Source organism: Mustela nigripes, chromosome 7 (genome assembly GCF_022355385.1).
Source record: "Mustela nigripes isolate SB6536 chromosome 7, MUSNIG.SB6536, whole genome shotgun sequence".
NCBI lineage: Eukaryota > Metazoa > Chordata > Mammalia > Carnivora > Mustelidae > Mustela > Mustela nigripes.
The window spans coordinates 122,324,869-122,350,845 of NC_081563.1; the positions used below are offsets into that span (position 1 = coordinate 122,324,869).

At 49.7% G+C, this 25,977-nt stretch overlaps 1 protein-coding gene across 2 annotated transcripts in view; it reads right to left on the bottom strand.

Annotated features, from left to right (window-relative positions):
• Positions 1 to 2,618: 2,618 nt before the first annotated feature.
• Positions 2,619 to 25,977, bottom strand: part of ZHX3 (zinc fingers and homeoboxes 3) — a 105,930-nt gene continuing 82,571 nt past the window's right edge. For both annotated transcript variants that reach the window (XM_059407005.1, XM_059407004.1), the window contains exons 3-4: positions 10,339 to 13,358; positions 2,619 to 8,742 (exon numbers count right to left, since the gene is read on the bottom strand). In XM_059407005.1, the coding sequence (XP_059262988.1) occupies positions 8,732 to 8,742; positions 10,339 to 13,204 (2,877 nt within the window). In that variant the 5' untranslated portion in view covers positions 13,205 to 13,358 and the 3' untranslated portion in view covers positions 2,619 to 8,731. The remainder of the gene's footprint in view (positions 8,743 to 10,338; positions 13,359 to 25,977) is intronic.

Sequence of the window (25,977 nt, forward strand, 5' to 3'; positions counted from 1 at the left end):
GCCGGTGTAGATCAGAAATGACGCACATACACACAGTTGCCTGCCTGGTGGATGGGTGGTGACAGGCCTAAAAGGTCAGCCCAGGGAGTCTGAGCAGATCTGTCACTGAAAAGATGCAGGTGAGTGTAATTAGTTGTTCCTTAAAATGGAAATTAGTATACCCCCGTGTGGTAATTCACATACCACACGAAGTGTGGAGATACCAAGATTTTTAAGCCAAGTCCAAGGCTGATGAAGAGTCGGAGATTCCAAGCATCCCTTTGCTGTCTGACAAGTCAGACCACAAAGACCTAACAGTTCCCAAGCTCACAGATTGGGGGCCAGTCCTGGTTCACTGTAGGTCCTTCCGAGAACCACCCACCTGGAGAACTGGGATAGTTTAGAATATTTCTTGCCCACTGAGAAGGTTCGGCAATCAATATCAGGGCTCCTACCGCTCAGGTGCTTGGTGGCCCCCTGGCTTTCTTCTAGAGCTGCTCTGGCCTACTCAGGATGGTCCTTTTCTCACAGACAAGGTGGTGGGTGGGAGTTAACCTGGACTTCCCCGAGCCATGTTTTCCCACTCCAGGTTCTTGTGGCCAGGAGAGAGCTTTAATCTATGAAGAAAGAGGTTCTGTGCTGGTCTTTCATCAGGGGCTGTCTGTCATCACAGGGCAGGCTTGGCTTGTTGGTACTGACCATTTTTATTTTAATCAGAACATGTTCATTTACTGAACAAGTATCTTTCTAGAGTGTGACTTGGGGAGGAACAGCTCTGAAGTCCTTGCAGTGGTTTCACAGACCTGAGGCATGCCTGTCCCCTGCCACCCACCCACCTTCCCTGCGACACTGCCTTTGCCTTTCATGGCCAATGTCTTGATCTTTCATCCTGGCAGAAAACGTGAGGCACAGATCAGTTTCACCTTCATTTCCTCCAGGCAGACCTAACCTCACTGATTGCCCCGGGAGGCCCCCCCAAGCAGGTGGGGTGAAGGGAGACACTTGGTGAAGCCTGACGGTCTGGGCCTGTGGTGGGTCGCGGCCTCGCCGTGCGTGCAGGCCCTGTCCCTGCAGTGGGAAGCTTGGGCTGGCACTGCCTCCCCCGCACTGGGTTAGGCATCACCTGGGAAGCTTCTGAAAATGCCGGTGCCCAGAGCTCAAAGAGCTATTTTCCAAAAGCTGCCCAGGTAAACCCAATGAGTAGTCAGAGTTGAGACTCACCAGTTTGTTTTTTGGGGGGTGTCCTCTGCCCAAACAAAAAAATGGCCAGGAGGAGGACGTCCGTGGTACCAAGGGCAAAGACCAGCCGTGGAGGGTCCCTGCAGGGTGCCCTCTCTCACAGTCTCCAGCAGGAACTAGTCCTGGCTGGCTGGCACCGCGGGGACGAAGAGAGGGACCCCGAGCAGCAGGCCTGGACTTCCCAGCCAGTGGGTGCGCGCACACAGCACCACCCAGCCGAGGCCAGGGCCGTTCACAAGGATCTGGGGCCACGAGCAGAGGACAGCCCCCCACCCCTACCCCGCAACCGGCACATCCTGAACAACACCTGAAGGCCGGGGCTGGTTCGAAACTCACTCATCTTTCCGTTTGAGCCCGTCATCTCTCACCACTGCTGTTCTTTTGAGGGGAGAAACCAGTTCAAGCAGTATCAGGTTATCCCACCAAACTAGTTCACGGAACAAAATAAGGTCCTGCCTCACATTTCAGTTCAAGAGCTCAAGCTCTGTCTCAGCCTGACAATCCTTGGGTGTTCCTGTGAGAACCCCCAGGGGACTCGTGCCCAGGAGTCAAGCAGGGCTTCTATTTCCTGCACGGAGGCCCCGCCGAAGCTCAAGGCACCTGCCCCCCACCCCGCACCGCCCTGCAGACTTCTGCTGCCAACTCTGTCCACAGCTGTGTTCCAAGAAGCCACCGCCTGAGCCTGCACAGACCCGGGGGCTTCGGGTGACTGGCTTCAGGGCTTCACACCAGGTTGGTCCGGCTCTCACAGACTTGCTTTACATTCGGCACAAAGCTGCTTTTCAAGGCTTAAGTTGGCCTCCACAGGGCCAAGTCTCCAACAGGGACACACCAGGGACACACACTCTCCAGGGACAGACCCTGGTGTTCACCTGGGACAGGAACTACCTTCCTATGTCTCTGCTCCCGGGGATATGACTTGTGGGCGCTCTTCCTCCCGTCACAGGCCCTCAGAGTCGCCCCCAACAAGATGCAATCGCTCGGACTCCAGGAATGAGGCTTCTCACGTTCCTTCTAGGCCCTGAGTCCTTACGCAGGTTCACCAGCCCCTCCCTAGCAAACACAACGAGCTCTGCTTCTGACCATCCTCATGGGGAAGGGGGAAAGGAAAGGACTTGCCAGCATCCTCTCACCAGACACCTGAGGACTCCAGGTCTGACTCCTCTGCCTTTGTCTATGTGGTGTCATTTCTAAAAACATCACGGTTCCGTCATGTGGAAGCCAGTTGTGTGGACACAGCAACGTGGGAGATGCCGAGTGGGACTTTCCTCTGAAGTGGGCCAAGGCGAACGGCCCTGCTCATCCAGCCACGTTTAAGGTCAGGCTCACCTACTAAATAAATCAGCAGATGTCAAGTGTTCCTAGTTTTCCGGGCTCCGCCACAAAATAAACTCAGCAGATGGGAAATGTATTTATGTTTTTATTTAGGAACAATCAAAAGATTTGAAGTACCATTTCAGCCCATATCAAATTGTATAAGCAGTTTGGCCCTGCTCCCTTCATCCAAATCCACAGATACAAAATCTAGGAAATGTGCAATTTGCATCTTAGAAATAGCAGCATCCCCACGGGGGACCTCATGAGACCTGGAGATTCAGCCCAGAGAGGGCAGCCCACTCCACCGCCTTGGCACAGCCACGGTCCAAAGGCAAGTTTCGTCTTTCTGTTAAAACTCTTACCCCGGGGTAAAGAACTCCCATCCCCAGGCCTGACCCGCAGAGTATGCCCCTCGGTTTGGTGCCACACCTGGGGCCGCAGGGGGTAGGGACCCTCTAGTATAGTTCGGTGAAGTTTCCATTTGCCTCTGGACAAACAGGGCAGTTGCTTCTTAGCATCAAGAGGATCCCGTCTTTCAGGCGTCTCTGGGCGACGAGAGGCGCACCGGGGCAAACTGCCCACCAGCCACTCCCGGCCTTCCCGTGGCACCGAAGACCAGAAGGTAAGTGGGCGGCAGAAAACCAGCAGGACTCAGGACCGTCGGGAAGCAACGGCAGCTGCGGCAACCTCCCTGACTTCCCCCGAGACTGTGCTCAGCAAACTTCCAATGAATGATGGCCGGCAGGGGAGAGAGGAAGGTTGGTGTTTTCTTCGTTGTAACAATTACGGCCGGGTCCGGTCCTCCTGACAGCGGAGCGGCGCGCGTGCCCAGAAGTGCCGCAGGAACGCCTCTACTCGGGGCGCCCCATCCCCTGGCGCTCACCCGGGCTCCCTGGGCCCCCTCCAGCCGGCGCCCCTCAGCCTGGGGCTCCCGCCCAGCCAGCATCTCAAGCAAACCGCCAGAAGGAGACCGCTGTGTGGGCAGGACCCAAGGACGAGTGACAGTCTCTCTCCTTAAACACAAGTAACAGAACAGCTACCATGAGCGGCGATTCTCACTCTCCGCCAGCGGATCTACTCTGGGGTCTGACCCTTGGGAACGACCACACACTTGCAGCTTTCTACATCCAGTGACTCCAAACAGCCTCTACCCTGGACAATTCACCTAAGGCTCCAGCCGAATATTTGAAATACTTCCAAGTCCCCCACTTAGCATGGGAACGAAGAACAGTCCTAGGGCAGCACCAAGAAACGCCACTCACATGCAAGCGCTCTGGTGCGCGGGCGACCGCGGCAGAGCCGGGCTCCGGAGGAGGAGGAGGCACTAACAGCTGGTCGCTTGCAGACTCTCGGGCGCCCTGGTTTGCACCCTGTCCCCCGCGGGCCACGGGAAAGACACCCAGCAGAAGGGAAGATAACCACCCCTGAAAAGCCCTGCGCGCTGTGCTCGCTCCTCCCTCTGGCTCCAGCCTGAGCAGCCACAAGGGCCAGGCTCTGAGGGCAGCAGAAGCCTCGGGGGGCTGGGGACAGCAAAGCAGGACTCATGTGTTTTTGGTGGATCCTGGTGGTCCTGCTAACCAAAAGACAGTGTTTTTACAAATCAAGGCGGCAGGTGCTTGCTGTCCCCCATGTCTGTGTGATGACTGGGGCCCCTGCTCGGGGCCTCTGCAGACAGAATGGCTGCTTCCTGCCGGAACCAAGCTGTCCAGTCTCCCGTCTGGGGAAGGCCTGGGGGGGGCCCGTTCGGAGGAGTGTACAGGTTGGTGGCCAGTCTTGAGAAGTCACTCAGGACTGAGAAACAGAAAAGCAGGCTCCAGATCACCCCTAGGACCAAATGCTCTGAGCGCTGTACTGCCCCCCTGCATGCCCTTGCTGGGTCCACTCAGAGAAGCCCCCGCCCGGGACAACCCAGTGCCAGGAACACTACACAGGCTAGGGCAGAAACCAACTCCCACCGAGGCCTCTCCGTCCCTTCTGGACGCAGAGCTGGGCTAGGTAGCCAGCCAAGGCTACCTCCACGGTCACTCGGCCTAAATCAAAACCCGTCACTTGGCTGAGAAGCTGCCTCCAGCCTCCCCAGCCCTGGCGCCACACCACTTGGCTGTTGCAAACGGCCAGAGAAGGAGCGTGCTGGTTCCCTCAGACCGAAGCCAGGCCGGGAGCGGGGCCTGCTCGGAAGAAGGCTTGGGCTCCTCCAGGCACGCAGAGTTGGCCCCCCCAGGTCTGGGCAGGAAGGCTGGGCGGGCCTGTGCTCCTCAGGAAAGAGAACAAAGGAAGCAGAGTCAGGAGACCTGGACATGGGACTCCAGACGGGAGTGAGGCGAGCCCAGCCTGTCAGCGTCCCGGGCCAGGGACTGCTGGCTCCGGCCTAGAAGCTGGTCCTGTGGACCCTCAGCCACCTCCAGGGTCTTCCCCGGCATTCGACCGAGCCTCGTGTGTCAGTGGGTAAGGGAAAATTAAGGATGATTAAACCTAATACAAAAGGTGGGTCAAACCAATAACCTGCCCCAGATAAACTCTGAGCAAGGAAAGGGGGAGAAAAATGAGAAAAAGCCCAAATTCCAGGTTTGATTTAAAAAAATAAATAAAAATTTAAAAATTCCAGGTTTGGTTTGGTTTCACGCTTTCTTGTTGGCCGGTTCTCCTCTCCTACAAAGCGCCTTTCTGCACTGCAGCCGTGGTGTTTACACAGACGAGGATGCCGCGGCGCAAGGGTTGCAGTCGGGGAAGGGAACACGAAGACCAGAGGCAACGCGGCCGGCGACCAGGCAGCCCCGCTGGGAGCTGCCGAAGGAGGTGGGGAGAGCCCGAGCGCCCAGCCTCCATGGAAGGCAGCCTGGCACAGATGTCCCAGGGCCAGAGCGGGGAGGAAGGGGACATAGGACCTGTCACTGAGCCACCGACTGAGCAGGATGAAGAGCCACATCTTAGCCTGGAAAAGATGCTGGAACTCCCTGGTGGGACAGCCCCCACGGCCGGCTGGGACGCCACCGTCCGTGCACAGGGGAGCGGACAAGCTACCAGTCCACACTGCCCGGCTCCCACACCCGTGCTTCTGGAGAACACGGAGCAGGGCCTCTGCTCGGTGCTTGCTTGGAGCACTGTGGTCCACCGGGACAGCCGCCAGTCACCCGGCGAGGCCAGGAGCTCCAAGTCACGTGGCGCTACCAAACCCCAAATGCCAACAGGGCCATCCGAGCAGGGTGCTCTGTTTCAGAAACGCGTGACTCCTGAACAGGACAACTCTCCTCTCAAATCAAAAAGCTCTCTCATAGTCGAGTTAAAATAAGTAACAAAATATGCAAGGTCTATGTATCATAAATCCAGATTTCCTTGATCAGATGATGATCTGGTTTCACCTACTACAACAACCCCAGGTAAAATATATAACAAACCAAACATGTGCCAGACACAGGAGACAAGAAACACTGAAATGTTTACTATCTGTGACGAGGCCACGTGCATACAGAGGAGAAAGAGGAGTCACCGTATACAACAGGCTTTTCTTCAGGGGGGACTAACCCCATGTCTCAACTCTGCAGCCCACAGACCGCCTTCTGCCAGACAGGCTTCGACAGCATGCAAAACCATGGTGACCTGTCCTGTGACAGGACACAGGGCTGCCTGCTGAGGTCCCACACTCCCCCCAAGGCCCTGCCACCACCCTCCAGGCCTGCGTGGGTCTCCGTGCCGGGTGAGCATTATTCCCTGAGCTCCCAGAGCCCTGGGCACCGGCTCGCTGATCAGCCGTCTCACTTGCCATCACCGGTGACCGTGATTCTTGCGACCGTGAGGCTCCAACCCACTATTTGCTCCAGTCCAAGCCCAGAGCAAGGCGGTGGGCCTCTCTAGGCTGCTGGGGGCCTTACCTGGGCCGTCTTGCCATTCATGGGCAGGGCTAAGAGCTGTGAGGAGCACACGCCCAGGCGGGTAGGCCTGCAGCTTCTCCACCTTCCAGAGACAGGCTGGTGCTGCGTCTGGTCGCTATGTCCTGCATGAACTTGTCCACCACGAAATTTATTTTTTGTGTTGCTGTTTGGGTTGTAAATGAAATATGAACACTAGTTAAATAACTGAGAAAATTCTCTTTAAAGCCCTCTAGCCAGTGGGGGGCTCAGAGTGAGGCCGGCAGGCCGGTGTCGCCAACACTCAGATGGTTTCTGGCTGGGCCGCCGCAGTGGCACCTTGGGCCTGGCATTCCCTCCAACACAGGCTCCTTTCCCCAGCAGCCACGTGCCGGGAGCTCCCTCAGGTATATACTTCAGGTGGACGTTTTACAAGTATCGAATGAGCATCTGTACTATATCTATGTGTATATATAAATTAATCTGCATGTACATAAACTGTACATAAACCCTAAAGGAAAAATTTCAGGTGTCTGTTCTCTGAAGGAAGGCAATCACTCACCACGGGCAATTCTGCCACAAGGTCTTTGGGGCTAAAGAGCTTCACACTCAAATGAAAAGGACACAAACACGGTGCGGAACTTGCCAAGTACTCATACATCATGTTTGAAACAACTCAGAGGTGGTCCCTACTGGGCCTGGGAGAGCGGGAGAAGACGCTTTAGAAGAGCAGGGGCTCAAGGGCTTCTGGTGTCCGGAGAAAGCCGTCTCCTGGAAGGCAGAAGGTGCCACCACCATCTTCGTCCTTGGAGCCAAGCCAGCAAGGGGCCGCACCCCATTCAATTCTGGGCAGAGTCAGGGAGAAAGACCGTGCCTACCCTCCCGCCGGCCTGTCGCGCCTGAAGCCCCTGCCCTCTGTCTCTGGGGCCGCTTTGTGCTGCCCCCATTCTGGGCCCAGGAGGAGCATACTCACAGGGCCTTGGGGAAGCTCACAGGCTTAGGGAAGCAGGTGGTCTCTGGCAGGCGAGTAGAGCTGTCGGGGATATTGCCCGCTGCTCTCAGAACAGCCAGTTTTGGGGAAATAGCGATTTACCAAGTAGTACAGCTTTGTAAGCAAGTTGCCCAGTGTTTCAAAAGCACCTTTTCCTGTGATTTTTCTCAATTTAAAAAATGGTTTGAGAATTAGGCTTAAGAAGATCTTACTTCCAAATCTGGGAATATAAATGCAGAACTTAAGAAAAATCCTCACAAGGGCCTGTCCAATGATGTCCAGCACGCAGCCAGGCTCTCGGCACGGGGGGCCATGAGCACCCTGGGTGTCCGGCCAGGACCCCCCATCTGCAGGTCTCCGTGCTGAGGACCACCCCCGCTCTGACAGCTCCTGGCTCCCCAGATCCCAGAGCGTTCGCTCTTACTCCCAGCCGAGCGCGGGTCTTCCTTCCCAGACCGCTGGCGGCCTTGAAGGGAGTGGGGGTCAAGGGCTCCGCCAACCACAGCAGCCAGAGCCGCACGCTGGGGCCATGCACTTCTGCGTTCGGCCCTGCCTGCTCCTTTCCTCAGTCTTCCCTCTCCCTCTCAGGACATCTAGACTGAAAAACAACAGTAAAAACGTGGGCACAGCTGTCAGTACATCGGACTTGACAACAAATGCTTCAAGAACTTGATCTGATAACTGAAAAGTTCTGGTCCATGATTCAAACTCCCACGAACAAGCAGTGTGGCTGGAACGGCTTCCGAGCCCGGGAGCGAGCACTAGCCGGTGGCCTGCGCCTGCCGCGTCGCCCCCAGGGCAGGGCAGGGCAGGGCAGGGCAAGGCCCCCTCGGGCAGCCTCGTGGGCGGACGCCGCCTTCCTGAGGAGCGCGGGGACACCCAGGGCTTCCGCCGGCTCTGCTCTGCGCGTGCAGGGGACGCGCGGCCTCCGCGCCTGCAGAGCGCAGACCCAGGGCGTCCGCAGAGATGACGGGAGACACCGCGCTGCTGGCTAACCCAGCTTTCTACGTGACGAAAGCGTTCGTAATCGGATGTTTTATTAAATGTGGATAGGCGGATTTATAGGTTAAAAACTTGATTCCGTGTCTATGAATATAAACTCTGAACTACTTTATCCACTGGAAGGCAAAGGAAAGGTCCTACATGGTGCGAGGAAGGACTGACAAGCGCTCTGCTCTCCCCGGGCGCACTGGGCGGTGGCGGCAGGCTCTGGGCAGGCGGCGAGGCCTCCAGAAGCTCCGGGCTAGCCCGGCGGCGGCGGGCATGGGAGCGGCGTGTGGCCGCGGAGGCGGGGTGAGCCCTTCCCCCGTGGCAGGCGGCGTCCCGGACGGGCCAGTCCTTCAGAGTGAGCAGTTCCCATTCAGTCTGTTTCTGAGGAGAAAACACAGGCCTGTCACCTCCACAGTGGCCGCCACCTGGACCGGCCCCCACCTCCCGGCAGCCGGGACAGGGGCCACGTGCTCCCACCCGCCGCCCGCCTGTCCCGCAGCCCAAGGGGCCCGCAGAGCCCCCCGCCAACCGGCGCCCCCGAAGCCCAGGCCCCCGCTGGGTGCTGCAGAGGCCCACGGTCCCGGACGCTCGCCGACATGGCCCGTGCACAGAGGCTGGCGGTGGAGAAACCAAGCACAGACACACAGACAAGCCCTTCCTGAAGCCAAGGGTTATGTGCTTCAGACAAGAGGAGGCGGCCACAGTGCCACACCTGCTCTGTCCCAACCCCGGACACCACACTTGGCCTAGCGGTGGATTCAGGAGCGGGGGCGGGGGACGGCAGTCCTTGTGACTCAAACCCACTCTTCCCACCTCCCGTTAGCTTTTCTAATTGTGATAAAACATACACGACATAAAAGCTATCATTTGAATCATTTTTGAATGTAGGGTTAAATGGCTTTAAATACATTCACAAGGTTTGTAACCACCACCCTATTTCCAGCTACCCCCAAAATATACTTCAGTGAAATTTTAATTTAAGAATCTAGATTGTTCTAGTTGCCAGCAAGCCAGGGTGCCCAGTGCTGGAGAAGGTGCCCCAGGCAACCAGCCCCACGAAGCCAGTCCTGTTTCCTGGAGCCCACCGCTGCCTGTGAGGGCCTCGCTGACTCATGGGGGCCTGAGGAAAACAAGGCCAAGTCTGGAAATATTGGACCCGGAACCAACTTCTGAAGGACCCCAGATCGGAGAATCTGAGAATCCAGACACTTGCTCCGTTTCCACGGCTGCTGGCCATCCTGTGATGAGGCTTCTACGGAGACAAACCCCCAATGATGGGGAGGGGAAGGGGAGGTGGGAGCCCGGGGTTCAGGACCTGATACTGCCAAAGTGACTTCTCTGGGGCTTCAAAACTCTCTTTGGTAACTTCTAAAGTTTTCTTCCAAGCTAATACCAGGGATACGATCCAGAGAAACGGAGGAACAAAACTCAAGCTTTTGATTCCACAGCTGTCTGAGAGGGAAGATGATTTTCCATTTCTCCAAATCAGAAAGAGCAACAAATGCAGATTACGGGGCTTTCACCATCTCCGTTAAAGCACTTCCCACATCTGAGGGCAATCTGAGCCCCTTTCCTTCTGCTCGCTGTCCTGAGTCGAATTTCAACAGTCCTGTTCCTCTCTCCTTACACGCGGGGGGCTGTGGTTCCGCCTGACTCTGAGGATGCTTTGACCTACTCTACCACTGCTAGGAAATGTCTAGAAAAGCTTGCACACTTACAGGCCCACTGTGTTCCTTCCCCTAACGACACAGGAAACACATCACACTGTAGGTCATATTCCATCACGCTCTAATAGCTTCTGCTGCCAGGTGCCCCCTGAAGCAGCCGGCCACTTGGTCCCGCTGCCAGGGAGCTTAGGACAGCAGCCACCCCCGTACCACTTGAGCTGGCCGTTCTTCAGGGCGTACCTGCTGTCCCCAAACCAGGAGCCCCGCCCTCCCCCCCAGCAGATGGCCCCAGACCCCGAGGGCTCCTTACCCAGCTGAAGTCCAGCCTGGGGACTCTGGGTGTCAAAGGGCTCCGAGCTGGCCTCAGGGGCGCCGGGCTCCCACGACTCACTGTTTTCCGACACCTCCGCATACGCGTCGCCCGTCCCTTTGTGCATGGCTGCAGGCTCACGGGCGCCCTGGTCCTCGCTGCCCGTGTCCGCCACAGCCCGGGTGTCCTCGCCCATCTTCTCTGCAAACCACTGCTTGACCTGCTGGGAGCTCATCTGGGTCTGGTCACAGAGGCTCTGCAGGTCCTCCTCCCGCAGCGTCTTGTGCGTCCCGTAGTAGTCCTGCAGCAGCTCCCGGTTGCCAGGGGCGATGACCAGCAGCCCTGGAGGGAAGTTGCCCCGCTTATAGTCTTCGTACCACTTGAGCTGGCCGTTCTTCAGGGCGTACCTGCTGTCCCCGAACCAGCGCACCACCTCGGGCCTCGGCAGGCCGGTCTGGGCCGTGATGGCGTCATAGTCCTGGGTGCTGGGCCACCGCGTCTGCACGAAGAGCTGGCGCAGCAGGTGCCGCTGCTGGGCCGTCTTCTTGCAGCTCGCCTTACCGGGGGGCTGCTCGGCGGGCTTGCCGGGCCCATCCTCTTCAGGCTCGCAGGCACCTGGCCCCGGGAGCTCGCTCCTGCCGTTGGCCTCCGTGACCCGCAGGTTCTTGAGGTTGATTTTGATGGGGCTGACCTTGCGCTCTGCCAGGGAGTGGCTGCCAAGCCCTTCCAGGGAGCCGTCTTCGCCGGGGACCCTCAGGTCCCCCACCAGCTCCCCTTCTCCCGCCTCGTCCTCAGCAGCCGCCACCGCCTCCTCATCCGGGCTGGGGCCCTCGTCGGCCCTCCTGGGGTCCTCGGCGCTCACTCTCTTCCGCCTCTCCGAGAACCAGCTGTCGATCTCTCTCCGGGTCATCTTGGTTTCAGTCCTCAGGCGGTCTAGCTCCTCGTCAGGGGGAAGGGGGTTTTGTGCAAAACTGCTCTCCAGGGCTCTGAGCTGCTCTGGGGCTCGCTCCTTGTACTTGGTTGGGGTGAAATCGGGGGTCTGGTGCCAGGCCTGGCGTCTGGCGGAAGGGGGTGCTGCCAGGGTGGCGGCTGGCGGGACGCAGGGCCCCTCGGGGGCCTTGGCCACCGCCGGAGAGAAGGGCGCCTCGGGCCCGGGGTCAATGACGATGGCACCAGGGTCGCCGGGCAGCACGGCCCTGGAGCCCTTCAGGTTCCGGCAGTGGTACCTGCGGTCGCTGAACCACTTGCGCACCTCCCTGGTGCTGAGGCCGGTCACTTTGGTCAGGTGCTCCACCTCGCTCTGCCCTGGGAACTGGTTCCGACAGAAGCTTCCCTTCAGGGCGGACAGCTGCTCGTGAGACTTCTTGTTCTTGTAGATGCTGGCGTCCAGGAAGGCTTGCGAGGTGATGCTGGGGCACGCCGTGAGCAGCGACTGGGCCGCGTTGACCACCTTCACCGCCGACGCCGTGTTGGAGCACACCGTGTTGATGGGCGCCGCGGGGGGCTGCTTGGGCACCGACGTGACGGCGGGCGGCAGGGACGAGCTGGGCGCCTGTAGCCCGTTGGCCATCAGCGGCTGCGTGACCAGCAAGCCGCCCGCTGTGCCCTCCGGCTGCCCCACCACGTGACCCGGGAGGGCAGCCTGGATGAGGTGCTGGACGCCGCCGGCGTTGGCGACCAGGGGCGTGTTGAGGACGGTGATCGTGGGCTGGGGAACGGACTGAATGACCGTGTTGAACATCTTCTTCCGGGCATCCTCAATCTCCTCGGGGGACCAGCTGATGCCCTGTTTCAGCCTCTGGGCTGTGAACCAGATCTTGAGCTGCTCTTCTGGGTACTTGGTGACCACGGTCAGATAGCAGAGCTCCGCTTTGGTCGGGTAGGGGAACTTATGGAACGAGTTCTTCAGAAAGCTGTTGGAGTCCATGGCCGCATTGTAGGTGGGAATGCTGCTCAGGGGGATCATCACCTTGGGGAGGGACTTGGACGTGGGCAGCGGCTGGTGCCCGTGGTGCTGGGCGTGCACGGGGGGCGGCTGCTGCAGGGGGAGGAACTGCGCTATGCCGGCCGGCAGAACCGGCACCGCTCCCAGCAGGGGCCCGTTGGCTGCATGTGGCCCTTTGGCCGAGCTGGGGGCCGGCTGATTGACCGGGACTGCCCCATTGACAAAGGGGTGGTCCCCCTCCTTCGCCTCGGTCTCCCCCGCTGGTGGGTTTGGTAAGGCCGTGTCACCCACAGGCTGACTGGACATGTTCTCCTTGAGCGTATGAATTTTTTTGGCTTCAGCTTTGCCTTTCATTATCTTCATGATTGGAGTTTTGGTAATGATGATTTCGGCCTGTCCGTCAGTCCCTTCAGCGTTGGGCTCACTCGGTGCGTCAGGAGCACAGGTGCTCTCGGGGACGCTCTGCTCCACAACCACGTGATTGTCTGGCTTGGCCACATTCCACACAAAGCTGGCTTCTCCCGAGTGACACTTGGCATTGTGCAGAGAAAGGCCCTCAGGAGTTTTTGCCAGAAAACTGCATTCAGTGCATACAAAAGTTGGATCCTTATTAAAGTCTGCGTGCTCTGAGTTCATATGTCCCACAAACTGAGTTATGTCCTGGGATCTGAAATCACAATATTTGCAGGAAAACGAATAGCCGTCCAGCGTGCCCCGGTGCCCGTTGGCCAGGGCGGGGCCATCAGTGCTGCTGGATGTCGGGGCAGCCTCGCTGCTGCTGGCAGGCACCTCGGGGGGCAGCTCCTGCTGGGGTCCTTCCGGTAAAGCCTCGGCGGGCTGGGCCTCCGCGCTGGCGTCCTGTAGCACCACGGTCTTCACAGGGATCATGCACGGGGTGGTGGACTTCCTCTTGCTAGCCATGGCGACAATCACACTGGCTGACCAGGGGTAAGCACCTGTCCCGTCAAGGGCCTCACAGCGTAATACGTTCCAGCTGCTCCATATGGACCAAAGAAACAGTTTCCAAGGAAAGTTTTCTCAGTTGTTTGCAGAAAGCAAGCTTTTCCTATTAAACCTAAGGAGGAAGAAAAAAAAAAACGCTCATGATCTCTTAGGCTCTGGCTGTGTACTTCCAGACACGCAGACGAACCCTGCAGCTTGCCTTCTATCACAGGGACCTTTTCTCGAGAAGTTCCCCAGCAGCCTGAACGTGGAGCCCCCACACACCAACAAAGTAGGGCCCTGAAGTATGACCTGGAGAGGTTCTAGTACCATTTAATAGACTTAAGACATGTGTTTTGTTTTGTTATTTCCCTCTGTATTCTTGTATTAAGTAACTCAGATTCAAAAACCAAGCAACAACAATAACAATAAAATAATCCTTTTTTCGATCTCCAAATTAATTCTGACCATGTCAGAGCGAGAACAAAACATCCAGTGTAATTCTTGTTTAAATGTTTGGGCCAACAAGGGTTTTTCTTTTCATAGCCTTCCCACACATGAGAACAAGACGCCGCCTCTGCCTCTCCCAAGTCAGGCCCAGAGGCCAAAGTCAGCTGCCGTGTGTGAAATGGGGGAGGAGGGGGTGTCTGGCGGCCCACAGGAGCCGGGCCCCCCTCTGTGGCCTTTCCCTGGCCTGCTGCCCGGCCACACCCACCAGGATGGCTTTCATCACGATGACAGATAACAACAGGCACAGGTGAGGCCCAGGGTGAGATGGGAGCCTTCCTCTGTGGCCGGTGAGATGCCTGTAAATTAGCAGATCCACTCTGTGAATTAGTTCGGCAGTTCGAGAAGTGAAATGAAGAGTTACCGTAAGACACAGTAAGTCCAGTGCTACGTATACACACAGAAGAAGTAACAATAGATTCACACAAACACTGTGCACAGATACGCATGACTTCATAATAATGGCTAAGAGGTAGGAGCCACCTCCGAGTGCGCAGGCAGGCGGACGCGCGAACCAAGCCAGGTCCGTCCATCTGGCGGAGGGCTGAGGTGCCATCGCGTGCTACTACACGGATGGAAACATGCGAACCGCGCTGCTCCACGTGCTGAGCTGAGTAACCGCAAGGCTGTTGAAACGAGGGCCACAGGACTTTCCAAAGTGATCTTTCCCCCCTCAATATTTATTAGGAAAATTTTCAAACATTTAACAGAGTTGAAAGAATTCTTCAGGGAACACCCAACTACTTACCACCTGAATGCTTACCATGGGACTCTTTTGAACAACATTACCCATTTAGGTAAGTTTGTCATACACCTTAGTTTAGTTTTATTTTTTAAAGATTTTATTTATTTATTTGACAGACAGCAATCACAAGTAGGCAGAGAGAGAGGAGGAAGAAGGAGGCTCCCTGCGGAGCAGAGAGCCCAATGTGGTACTCGACCCCAGGACCCTGGGATCATGACCTGAGCCGAAGGCAGAGGCTTTAACCCACTGAGCTGTCCAGGCGCCCCTGTCATGCACTTTTAAAAGGGTATCCAGTAGAATAGGTACTTAAAGGGTAAAGCCCCAATTATTCAGAAAACCATTCATCCAGAAGACATTCGTGGAGCAGCTCTGACTAAGGAGATCTTAATGACCATGTGGAAACACAGTTTCCTAAATCAAGCCCTGAGTGACGGGGGCTGATATACATGCAAGGTTTTATGCTGCCGAAGATTTACGGAGAAGGTCCAGATGACAACTACATGTTCATCATTTTTTTTTTAAACAGGATTTTTTTTTTTTTTAAGATTTTATCTATTTATTTGTCAGAGAGCAAGCACACAAGCAGGGGGAGCAGCAGGCAGAGGGAGAAGCAGGCTCCCTGCTGAGCATGGAGCCTGATGTGGGGCTCGATCCCAGGACTCTGGGATCATGACCTCAGCTGAAGGCAGATGCTTAACTGACTGAGCCACCCAGGCATCCCTCATCATTCTTTATATAATCTCTTCCACACTCTGTCATAAAAATTCCTGTCTAGTAATTTTAACAAAATGAGAACAAAAGCATGTAACTTTAAAAAAATGTGTCTTTGGGAACTGAGAGACAGTCGATCAATTCACTAACTTACGCAGGCCTTGACAAAGTATGAGTTTATAGGTCAAATTCTTAAAGATAACTTTTTTTTGTCTTTTTTTAATTCTGAGGAAAGAACTAGGAGAACAGTAAGCTGGACAAGATGACTGAAATGTTTAGAGACGCGAGGCTCAGCAGACTCTCACCAGGTCCGGCTGCAGCACTCCGGAACAGCCCACGACTCATCAGTAAGAACAAGAATCATGAGAGCGGCTGACAGAGCCACAGAAACCTAACCACAGTGAGAGACTGTGACATGATGCTGTGGTTTTGAAAGATCAAGTAGACAACACTGAAGGCAGAGTATGTGACTCCTACTGGAGGCTAGTTTGACAGATACGGGAAGAGTTGAATATTCTACGATAATCAACTTCCTATTCTGGGGGTACAGAATAGTTTATTGATGGTGCATGACTGTGGGGGGCCCGTAAGGCTTCCTGGGCTACACAGGACTGGGCTGTCTCCTGCGACTTTAATAGTGACACTCACAGTCCTCCAACTTCATATTCTTTTTTAAAAAGCCATGAAACAGGGGCGCCTGGGTGGCTCAGTGGGTTAAAGCCTCTGCCTTCGGCTCAGGTCATGATCCCAGGGTCCTGGAATCGAGCCCTGCATCGGGCTCTCTGCTCAACAGGGAGCCTGCTTCCCCCTCTCTCTCTCTGCCTGCCTCTCTGCCTGCTTGTGATCTCTGTCTGTCAAATTAAAAAAAAAAAAAAAAGCCATGAAACATATTTAGAAGTTGGTCATGCGATATAATAAACCACATGTAAATCTCAACTCACTCCAACACAAAAACTTGCAGGTAGAATTCCCTTTAAAAAAAAATGTTAGCAATATAAATTTACATTGAAATTTATCCTTTTTACTTCCTCTTTCAAATTATGCTCTTTCTGTAGAAATTTCTTTCTCGGGCGCCTGGGTGCTCAGTGGGTTGGAGCCTCTGCTTTTGGCTCAGGTCATGGTCCCGGGGTCCTGGGATCGAGCCCCGCATCGGGCTCTCTGCTCAACAGGGAGCCTGCTTCCCCCTCTCTCTGCCTGCCTCTCTGCCTACTTGTGATCTCTGTCTGTCAAATAAATAAAAAATCTTTAAAAAAAAAATTTCTTTCTCTCTCAGAAACAATGAAGAAGAGTGAAATTCTGCCCTACTCACTCCAAAGATAGCTAGTGTCCATTACTTCAAATAATTTCTAGGCACAGATTACTATAACCACTTTTGTGTGTGTGTATGTGTACACATTTAGTTTTATTGTAACAAAGCAACTTGTACACTTTTAGTGTTTAAAACTGAGCATCATCTTTCCAGTGAAACAAAAAGAAAATTTAAAAATAAACAGGAACAAAATTTCAATAGAGAATGTCAATTCCAAGTAAGATCCTATAGGTTCTGCTGATTCTCCCATCGAGTGGCAGGGCTCAACTCATCATTAGGAGAAAGTATAACCACTTTTTTAACACACGAAAAATAGAGTTGTATTTTTACCCTTCATTCTGCTGATTTTCCTCCCACGACAATGGGAAGAGTGTTAGAGTCTACAGTATATCTCACTCTTTTAAACAATGTTCTAATTTATGGGTGCATCCTAATTTACTTCACCAATCTAGCTGTTAATAGACATTTGCATTTCTCTAGTTTTTAAACTATTACAAGCAATGGCTCAATAACTTTCCCTGCATATACTTTTGTGCCTTTGAGAATTTCTAAAATTCTGAATTTCTTACAAGAATTTGTGACCAGGGGGTGCCAGGGTGGTTCAGTTGGTAAAGCTTAGCTGTGACTTAATAGTGTCATAAGTCCAGGCCCCGCATTGGGCTTCCGTGGAGCCCACTTAAACAAAAGCAAAACAAAACAAGAATTTCTGACTAGTAAAATATTGTTAGGAAAATACAAATTTCCCTGGGGCTCCTGGGAGGCTTGTCAGTTAAGCATTTGCCTTTCACTTGGGTCATGATCTCAGGGTCCTGCGATCGAGCCCCACATCGGGCTCTCTGCTCAGCCCGGAGTTTCTGCTTCTCCCTCTCCCTCTGTTGCTCCCCCTGCTTGTGTGCGAGCTCGCGTGCTCTCGCGCTCTCTCTCTCTGTGTCTCCCTCCAAACAGATGATGATTTTCACTCTCACCACCGCAGAACAAGTGCCCTCACTGCCACTGCGTATTGCTACTATTTCTAGTCTTTGCTAATTTGGTACATAAAGAACTGGTCACTATGGTTCTAACTTGCATTTCTTTATAGGCATGGTTGAAAATCTTTTCACTTATCACTGACATTTTGTAATAAATTTTTTTTTTTGGCTACTTTTCTATGGGATTTTGCAAGTCCACCATCTATTTTTTTAGTTCCACTATGGTTAGCATACAGTGCCCTTAACATTAGTTCCAGGTTACAATACAATGATTCAACAATTCCACATGGGACTCAAAGCTCATCACAAGCGTGCTCCCCATCATTTTCCCCCAACCCCCTCCCCTCTGGTAGCCATCACTTTGTTCTCTATAGGTTAAAAGTCCGTTTTTTGGTTTGCCTTTTTTCCCCCTCTGTTTTGTACCTTACATTCCACATATGAGTGAAATCATATGGTATTTGTCTTTCTCTGATTTACTTTGCTTAGCACTGTAGGGAGTCCTCTCTATATTAAGGGAAATGGCTCATCTGTCACAAATGAAGCTGTGGTTTATAGTGAGATTGCAAGAGTGTCTTAAATATTAGGAAATTTCTCTCTCCCCTTTTTAAAACTATTTAAAAAGATTTATTTATTTTTTTGACAGAAAGAGAGCGCACACACACAAGCAGGATGGGGCGGGGAAAGGGAGAAGCAGGCTCTGGGCCAAGCAGGGAGCCCGACGTGGGGCTCGATTGCAGGACCCTGAGGTCATGACCCAAGCAAAAGGCAGACACTTAACCAACTAAGCCACCCAGGTGCCCCAATATTAGGAATTTTCTGGAAAAAAAAAAAAAGATCTTCATTAATAAAGGAGGAAAGCTAAAACAGCATTTAATAAAATTATACCCTCAATTTTTTCTTGTGGTGAGACCATGTAATATAAAATTTACCATCTCAACTACTTTTAAGTGTATAATACAGTAGAGTTAACTTTATGTACTTTCTTGTGCAACCGATCTCAAGAATTCTCTTCATCTGCAAAACGGAAACTGTTCACCCACGGAACAACAACAGGCCCCCTTTTTGCTCTCCCTAACTCCCGGCAACCACCGTTCTACTTTCTGCTTCTGTGAGTCCAACAACTTAGAAGCACGCAGTATCTGTCTGTGTGTGACTGGCTTATTTCACTTGGCGTAATGTCCTCCAAGTTCATCCATGTTATACTAATTGACAGGATTTCCTTCCTTTTTAAGGCTGAATAACATTCCATCGTACATGTATACTACATTCTCTTTATCCGTTCATCTGTTGAAGATTATTTAGGTCGCTTCCATGTTTTGCCTGTTGTGCGTAACGCTGCTGTGAACATGGTTATACAAATACCTCTTCAAGCCCATGCATTTGTTACTTTGGAATACATACCCTGAAGGAGGTTTGCTGGACATGCAGTAATCCTATTTTTGATTTTCTAAGAAGCCTTCATAATACTTTCCATAGCAGTCACACCATTTTACATTCTCACTGCAATGGATTTCTCCACACCTTTACCAACATTTGCTATTTTCTGTTTGTTTGGGAGGTTTTTGTTTTGTTTTACATTTTTGTTTATTTATTTGACAGAGAGGGATCACAAGCAGGCAGAGAGGCAGGCAGAGAGAGAGGAGAGGAGGAAGCAGGCTCCCCACTGAGCAGAGAGCCCGATGCGGGTCTCGATCCCAGGAACCTGGGATCATGACCAGAGCCGAAGGCAGAGGCTTTAACCCACTGAGCCACCCAGGTGCCCCCTGGGAGTTTTTTGATGGTGGCCATTTTAACGGGTATGAGTTGATGCCTCACACGGTTTGATCTGCACCTCCCTAAGGATCAGTGATGCTGAGCATCTTTTCATATACTTGGCCATTTGTACAGCTTCTTTGAAGAAATATCTATTCAAGTTCTTTGTTCATTTTTCAATCAGTGAACATAATCAAAGTCACAATCAAAATACAATCAAAAACAATTTTTCAATTGTGTTGTAGGAATTCTTTAGATACCCTAGATACTACTCCTCCTCAGATGCATGGTTTATAAATTTTCCTCCTATTGCATAGGTCACTTTATCATTCTGTTGTTTCCTTTGAGGTACAGAGTTTTTAAGTTTGATGTAGTCCCATTCGCCTTTTGCTTTTGTTGCATGTGCTTTTCATGTCATATCCAAGAAATCATCACCAAACCAATACCATGAAGCTTTTCCCTTGTTTTTCTTCTTGAAGTTTTATAGTTCCAGCTTGTACATTTAGGTCTTTATTTTGAATTAATTTTTTAATGTGGTGTGACATAATGGTCCAACTTCATTCTTTTGCATATGAGATCCAGTTTTTCCTATACCATTTGTTGAAGGGCCTATTCTTTCTCCACTGTGTAGCCTTGGCACACTTGTTGGGAATCACTCACCCATATATGCAAGAGTTTATTTCTAGGCTCTCTATTCTGTTGCATAGGTCTACAGCCATCTTTATGCCAGTACCATACCATTTTGCTCACTGTAGCTTTCTAATATATTTTGAAAACAGGAAGCATTAGGCCTCTAGCTTTGCTTTCCTTTCTCAAGATTGTTCTGGCTATTTAGGGTCCTTTGAAATTCCATATGAATTTTAGGATTTTTCCCCCCATTTCTGAAAAAAAAAAAAAAAAAGCCATTAGGATTTTTAACAGAAATTGCATTGAATCAATAGATGGCTTTGAGTAGTATGGGCATTTTAACAATATTAATTCTTCTAATCCATAAACATGAGATGTGTTCCTTTTCATTATGTCTTTAATCTTGTCAGGCACTGTTTTATAGTTTTTAGTGTACAAGTCTTTTGACTCCTTAATTAAGTTAATTCTATTCTTTTGATGCTGTTGTAAATGAGACTGTTTTCCTACTTGGATTTTTCACTGTTAGTATACAGAAAGACAACTGATTTTTGCATGTTGATTTCATGTCCTTCAACTTTGTTGAATTCTTTTGTTCTGGCACTTATTTTTGTGGAATTTTTACATGGTTTTCTACATATATGATCCTATCATCTGTGAACAGAGATAATGTGACTTCTTCCTTGGAAGACTTTTATTTTTTTGACTAATTGCTCTGCTAAGATTTCCAGTAGTATGTTGAAATGGAAGTGGTGAGATGGGCAGCTCCTGATCTTAAAGGAAAAGCTTTCAGTTTTTCATCACTAAGCATGTTAGCTGTGGGCTTTTCATATACAGCCTTTATTATGTTGAGGTAATTACCTTCCTAATTTGTTGAGTGTTATCATGAAATTATTAATTTTTTAATTTTAATCTTAATTTTTTAAGATTTTATTTATTTATTTGACAAAGAGAGAGAACCAGAGAGCACCAGCAGGGCGAATGGCAGAGAGAGGAGGAGAAGCAGGCTCCCCACTGAGCAAGACTCAGTCCCAGGACCCTGGGATCATGACCTGAGTCAAAGGCAGAAACTTAGCCCAGTGAGCCACCCAGGCACCCCAAAAGGATGTCTACTCTTATCAAGTGCTTTTTCTGCATCAATTGAGATGATCATATGGTTATGATCCCTCAATCTGTTAATGTGGTGTATTACACTGATTTTCATATGCAGAACCATCCTTGCATTCCAAGAACAATCCCACTTGCTTATGGTACATCATAATTCTTTAAATGGGCTATTGAATTTGATTTACTAATATTTTGTTCAGCACTTTCATATCAATAGTCATCAGCAAGATGATCAATAGCTTTCATGTAGTATTTTTGGTTTTAGGATCAGGGTAATGCTGACCTCATAAAATAAGTTTGAAGTGTTCCCTTCTCTTCAATTTTTGGAGGAGTTTGAGAAGGTTTGGTGTTAATTATTTTTTAAATCTGTGATAGAAATATCCACTGAAGCTGTCTGGTACTGGGCTTCTCTTTGTTGGGAGTTTTCTGATTACTGATTCAATCTCCTTACTAGTTATAAGTCTGACCAGATTTTTAATTTCTTCATGATTTAATCTTGGTAGGTCGTATGTTTCCTAGAATGTATCCATTTCTTCTAGCCTATTGAATGTGTTGGCATATGATTGTTCATAATGGTCTCCTATGGGCCTTTTTATTTTTGTGGCATCGGTGGTACTCTCTTCTCTTTATTTCTGATTTTTGCTATTGGGTCTCGTCTCTTTTTTTCTTAGTCTGGCTAAGAGTGTGCCGATTTTTTTTTAAGGGTGTGTGAATTCTGTTGATCTTTTAAAAAAAAGAACTCTTTCATTGAATTTTTTCTATTGTGTTTCTATTCTGTATTTTATTTTTGCTTTAATCTTTGTTACTCTCTTCCTGCTAACTTTGGGTTTATTTTGTTCTTCTTTTTCTAGTTCCTTGAGGTATATTGTTAGGTTGTCAATTTGAGATCTTCCTTTTTTTTAAATGTAGACATTTATGACTGTAAATGACTCTCTTAATACTACCTTTGCTGCATTCATAAGTTTGGGTATTTTTTTTTATTTATTTCAAGATATTTTCTAATTTCCCTTGTGATTTCTTCTTTGATCCATTGGTCATTCAAGAGTATATTGTTCCATTTCCAACTATTTGTGGATTTCCCAGTTTCTGCTATTTTTCTTGCTTTATATCATTTGTTTGGAAAAGACACTTTGTAAAATCTCAAATCTTCTTCAATTTGCTAAGGCTTTGTTTTGTATCCTACTATGTGATCTATCCCAGAGGAACTCCCAGGTACTCTTGAGAAGAAGGTGCATATTCTGTTGCTGTTGAGTATTCTGTGTATGCCCCTCAGGTCCAACTGGTCTAAGGTGCCATTCCAGTGTAAACTTGCCTTCTTGAAAAGATTTAGCAAATAAAGGAAATGAGGGGAACAAAGAAGGAAATGTTCCCACATAAAGAATTTCTACCAGAAACCCCCAAAACATTATACCTAATAGTGAAATAGTCAAGTCAGGAACAAGCTAAGAATTCCCACTATCATTACTTAATATTGTAATGGGATCCTAAACAGTAAAATATGATTTCTTAAAATGTGAGAGACATGCAGTAAAACAAAAGAGAGAGAGAGAGAGAAAGAGAGAAGACAAATTGGTTTTATTTGCATATGAGGAGACTAGCTAGCGAGAAAATCTGAAAAATCATTGTAACTAGTAAAGGATGGGGTAATATGATAAGACACATCTGTAACACACACAGTTATCACAAAGTTTTCCATATGCCGAAAATAATCAATTAGGGAAGGAAATGGGGGGTGGGGGTGGGGAGAAGAGCCCACTCACATTAGCAACCATATGTGGAAAAGATCGCAGAATAAACCTTTGTAAGATGTGTAAAATCTATATGTTAATAACTACAAAACTTCAGTAAGAACAAAAAAAGAAGAGCTAAACAAAGGGAGAAGAACAGCATATTCCTAGAGGCAAAGATTAAGAACTGTGTAGCTATCAGTCCTCTCTCTAGGTTAATCTCTAAACTCAGTACAATTATAATCACAATCACAATCACAATCAAAATGCTACCACGTAGAGCAAATATTGTAAAAAGTTAATAGTAAAATCTAGGTGGTGAGTATATGGATGTTCACTAAAAATTATTTCAGTTTTTCTGTATGTTTGAAAATTTTATTTAAAAATGTTTGGGGCACCTGGGTGGCTCAGTGGGTTAAAGGCTCTGCTTTCAGCTCGGGTCATGATCCCAGGGTCCTGGGATCGAGCCCCACATCGGGCTCTTTGCTCAGCAGGGAGCCTGCTTCCTCCTCTCTCCTCTCTCTCTGCCTGCCTCTCTGCCTACTTGTGATCTCTGTCTGTCAAATAAATAAATAAAATCTTTAAAAAAACCTTTAAAAATGTTTGCAGAATTGCTAATAAAATTTAAAATTTAATTTTAAAATGTTTGAGGATTTTTTAATGCAATTTGACCAGCTGAATCTGAAATTCCTCTGGAAGGGGAAAAAAAGCAGCTTACAAGTCCTAAAACAGCTATTTAGAAGAACGTGCTTTACCTAACAGGAAAACATATGTTAAAGCTTGAGTAATTAAAATAATGTGTTATCAGCGTAAGAAACTAAATGGATGGATGGCTCATCTAGCTGCACTTTGCATATATGGGATTTTCAGAGTATGAAAGCAGTGCTATTTTTAAAGAGGTTGGAAAAGACAGACAAATTAAGAAGTATGACAACTAACTTCAAGCCTAACTCATGTTTTAAAGAACAATAATTTCCAGGTGAATTTAACAGAGAAATATAACAAGAAAAATTGCAAATATATTAGAAAAAATATAGTAAAAAACTTAAGTTTTGCTGAAAAATTCTTCCTGTGCAAGAAAGACTGAAAACCTAGAAACTGCAAAAGAAAAGGTTGATTGATTTGACTTCATAAATGCTACAGATTTTTGAATACTAAAGGAAACCATTAACAAGGCTTATGCACAAGTCATTGGACTCTTGATTTCAGCTCAGGTCAGGATCCCAGGGTTGTGAGATTGAGCCCCTTGTCGGCTCAGCAGAGAGTCTGCTTGGGATTCTCTCTCTCTCCATCCCTCAACCCCCACCCAGTCCACACGTTTGCTTGCTCACTCTCTCTCTAAATAAATGAATCTTTTTTTAAAATATGAGGCTCTTCTCCCTTCCTCACAGATTGGCAAAAATCAGAAAAACAGACCTTGCCATATTCATGCACCACTGGTGAGAGTATAAATTGGTGAAATTTTTATGGAGGGCAACTTGTTTATTATTATTTTTTAAAGAGTTTATTTACTTATTTGACAGAGAGAGTGAGAGAGCACAAGCAGGGGAAGCAGCAGAGTGAGAGGAGGAAGCAGGTCCCCCGCCGAGCAGGGAGCCCAACACCAGGCTTGATCCCAGGACCCTGGGATCATGACCTGAGCCAAAGGCAGACACTTAATAGACTGAGCCACCCAGGTGCCCTTATGGAAGTCAATTTAGCAACAGATGAAAAGGGCTCTCCTTTCATCTAGCCATTTCCCTTTGAAGAACCCACATTATCTGATGAAGTACAAAAAAAAGAGGCACATGATTGCGAAGATACCAGTCAGGTCATTCACTCCATCAGTTCACAGCACGAACAACATCCGTTAGTTGAGTAGTTGGGTCATGATAAGACAACATAACTAGTGCTTGGAAATGAACTGCAGCCATTCAAAAGGATTAAGACCTATGGGTACTGATGCAAATACATTTCTAAGACTTTTTAAAAAAGATTTTATGTATTTGATTTATTTGAGAGAGACAGTGCACCTGCATGCACGAGCTGGGAGAGGGGCAGAGGGAGAGGGAGAAAGGGACTTTCCACTAAGCGGGGAGCCTGATGGGGTGGGGGTGGGGAGGGGAGGGCGGGGTGGGGGGGGCTCAATCCCATGACCCTGGGATCATGACCTCAGCCAAAGGCAGACACTTAAGCAACTATGCCACCCAGGTGCCTTTCCAAGACTTATTTAATAAACTATGTAGTGTCGTGCATAATAAAATATATTTCATTGTATAAAGAACAATCTGTGTAGACCTAATTTGCTTGAATAGAAACAGCATTTACAAGAATGAAGAACAGGAACACCTGGATGGCTCAGTCAGTTGAGTGACCATCTCGGTTTCAGCTGGGGCCGTGATCTCGGGGTCATGAGCCCCACATCGGGCTCTGTGCTGAGTGCGAAGCCTGCTTAGGATTCTTGCTCTTCCTCTCCTTCTGCCCACCCCCTCAGGTGTGCATTCTCTCTCAAATAAACAATAAATAAAAGAACAAAGAATAAATACTGATTCATTAAATCGTGAGTGACTTTATTAGGAAGGAATCTTTTTAAATTATTTTTTAAAAATTTATGCTTTCTGTATCATTTGAATTTGTTATAATTGTGTGTTGATTATAACAATTAAAGATTATCAGTAGGAATTAGAGAGTATCAATAAGAATTAAAATACATTAAAAGTAACAGTGTCCGTGAGCAGGACACCCTGCCCAGGCAGTATCTGTGAGCTGCTCTCATTTAGAGCTGGGAGTTTCACGGTGACATGAACCACCTTGTGCACGCAGGACTGGTGCCCAGGCTTTTTCCAAACGGAGGCCCCACCTGGTAGCCCTAGCTTATCATTTGCTTGGCAACCTGGTCTTGTGGAAGTCATTCAACTAGAACAACAAACGACAATCGCCATGGGTTTATCTATTCCGGGGAGGTGGAGGGGATGTGACCATTCACTGTTTTCAAATACTAGTTTCAATCCATCAACAGACTTGACCACTTTGTAGAACCACGGACACTCTGAAATCCATAAAGGCACAAACAGAGGCAGAGTCCTTGAAATGCACTTTTGACACTTAAAAATGCCCTACTTACAAGCATCCTAAATATCACACACTTGTGAGCAGTTAGACTTGGTAGCTGAAAAACATCTGTGAACCCTCCCAGCCCCAGCGCCCCTCGACCCAACACACTGGAAGTGTCAAAAAGTGGTTCCGGGCCAGATGTGCAAACAAAAAAGAATGCCCGGCAGGCTCTCATGTGAATGCAGCCGGGGCTGGGAGCAATGGAGTGT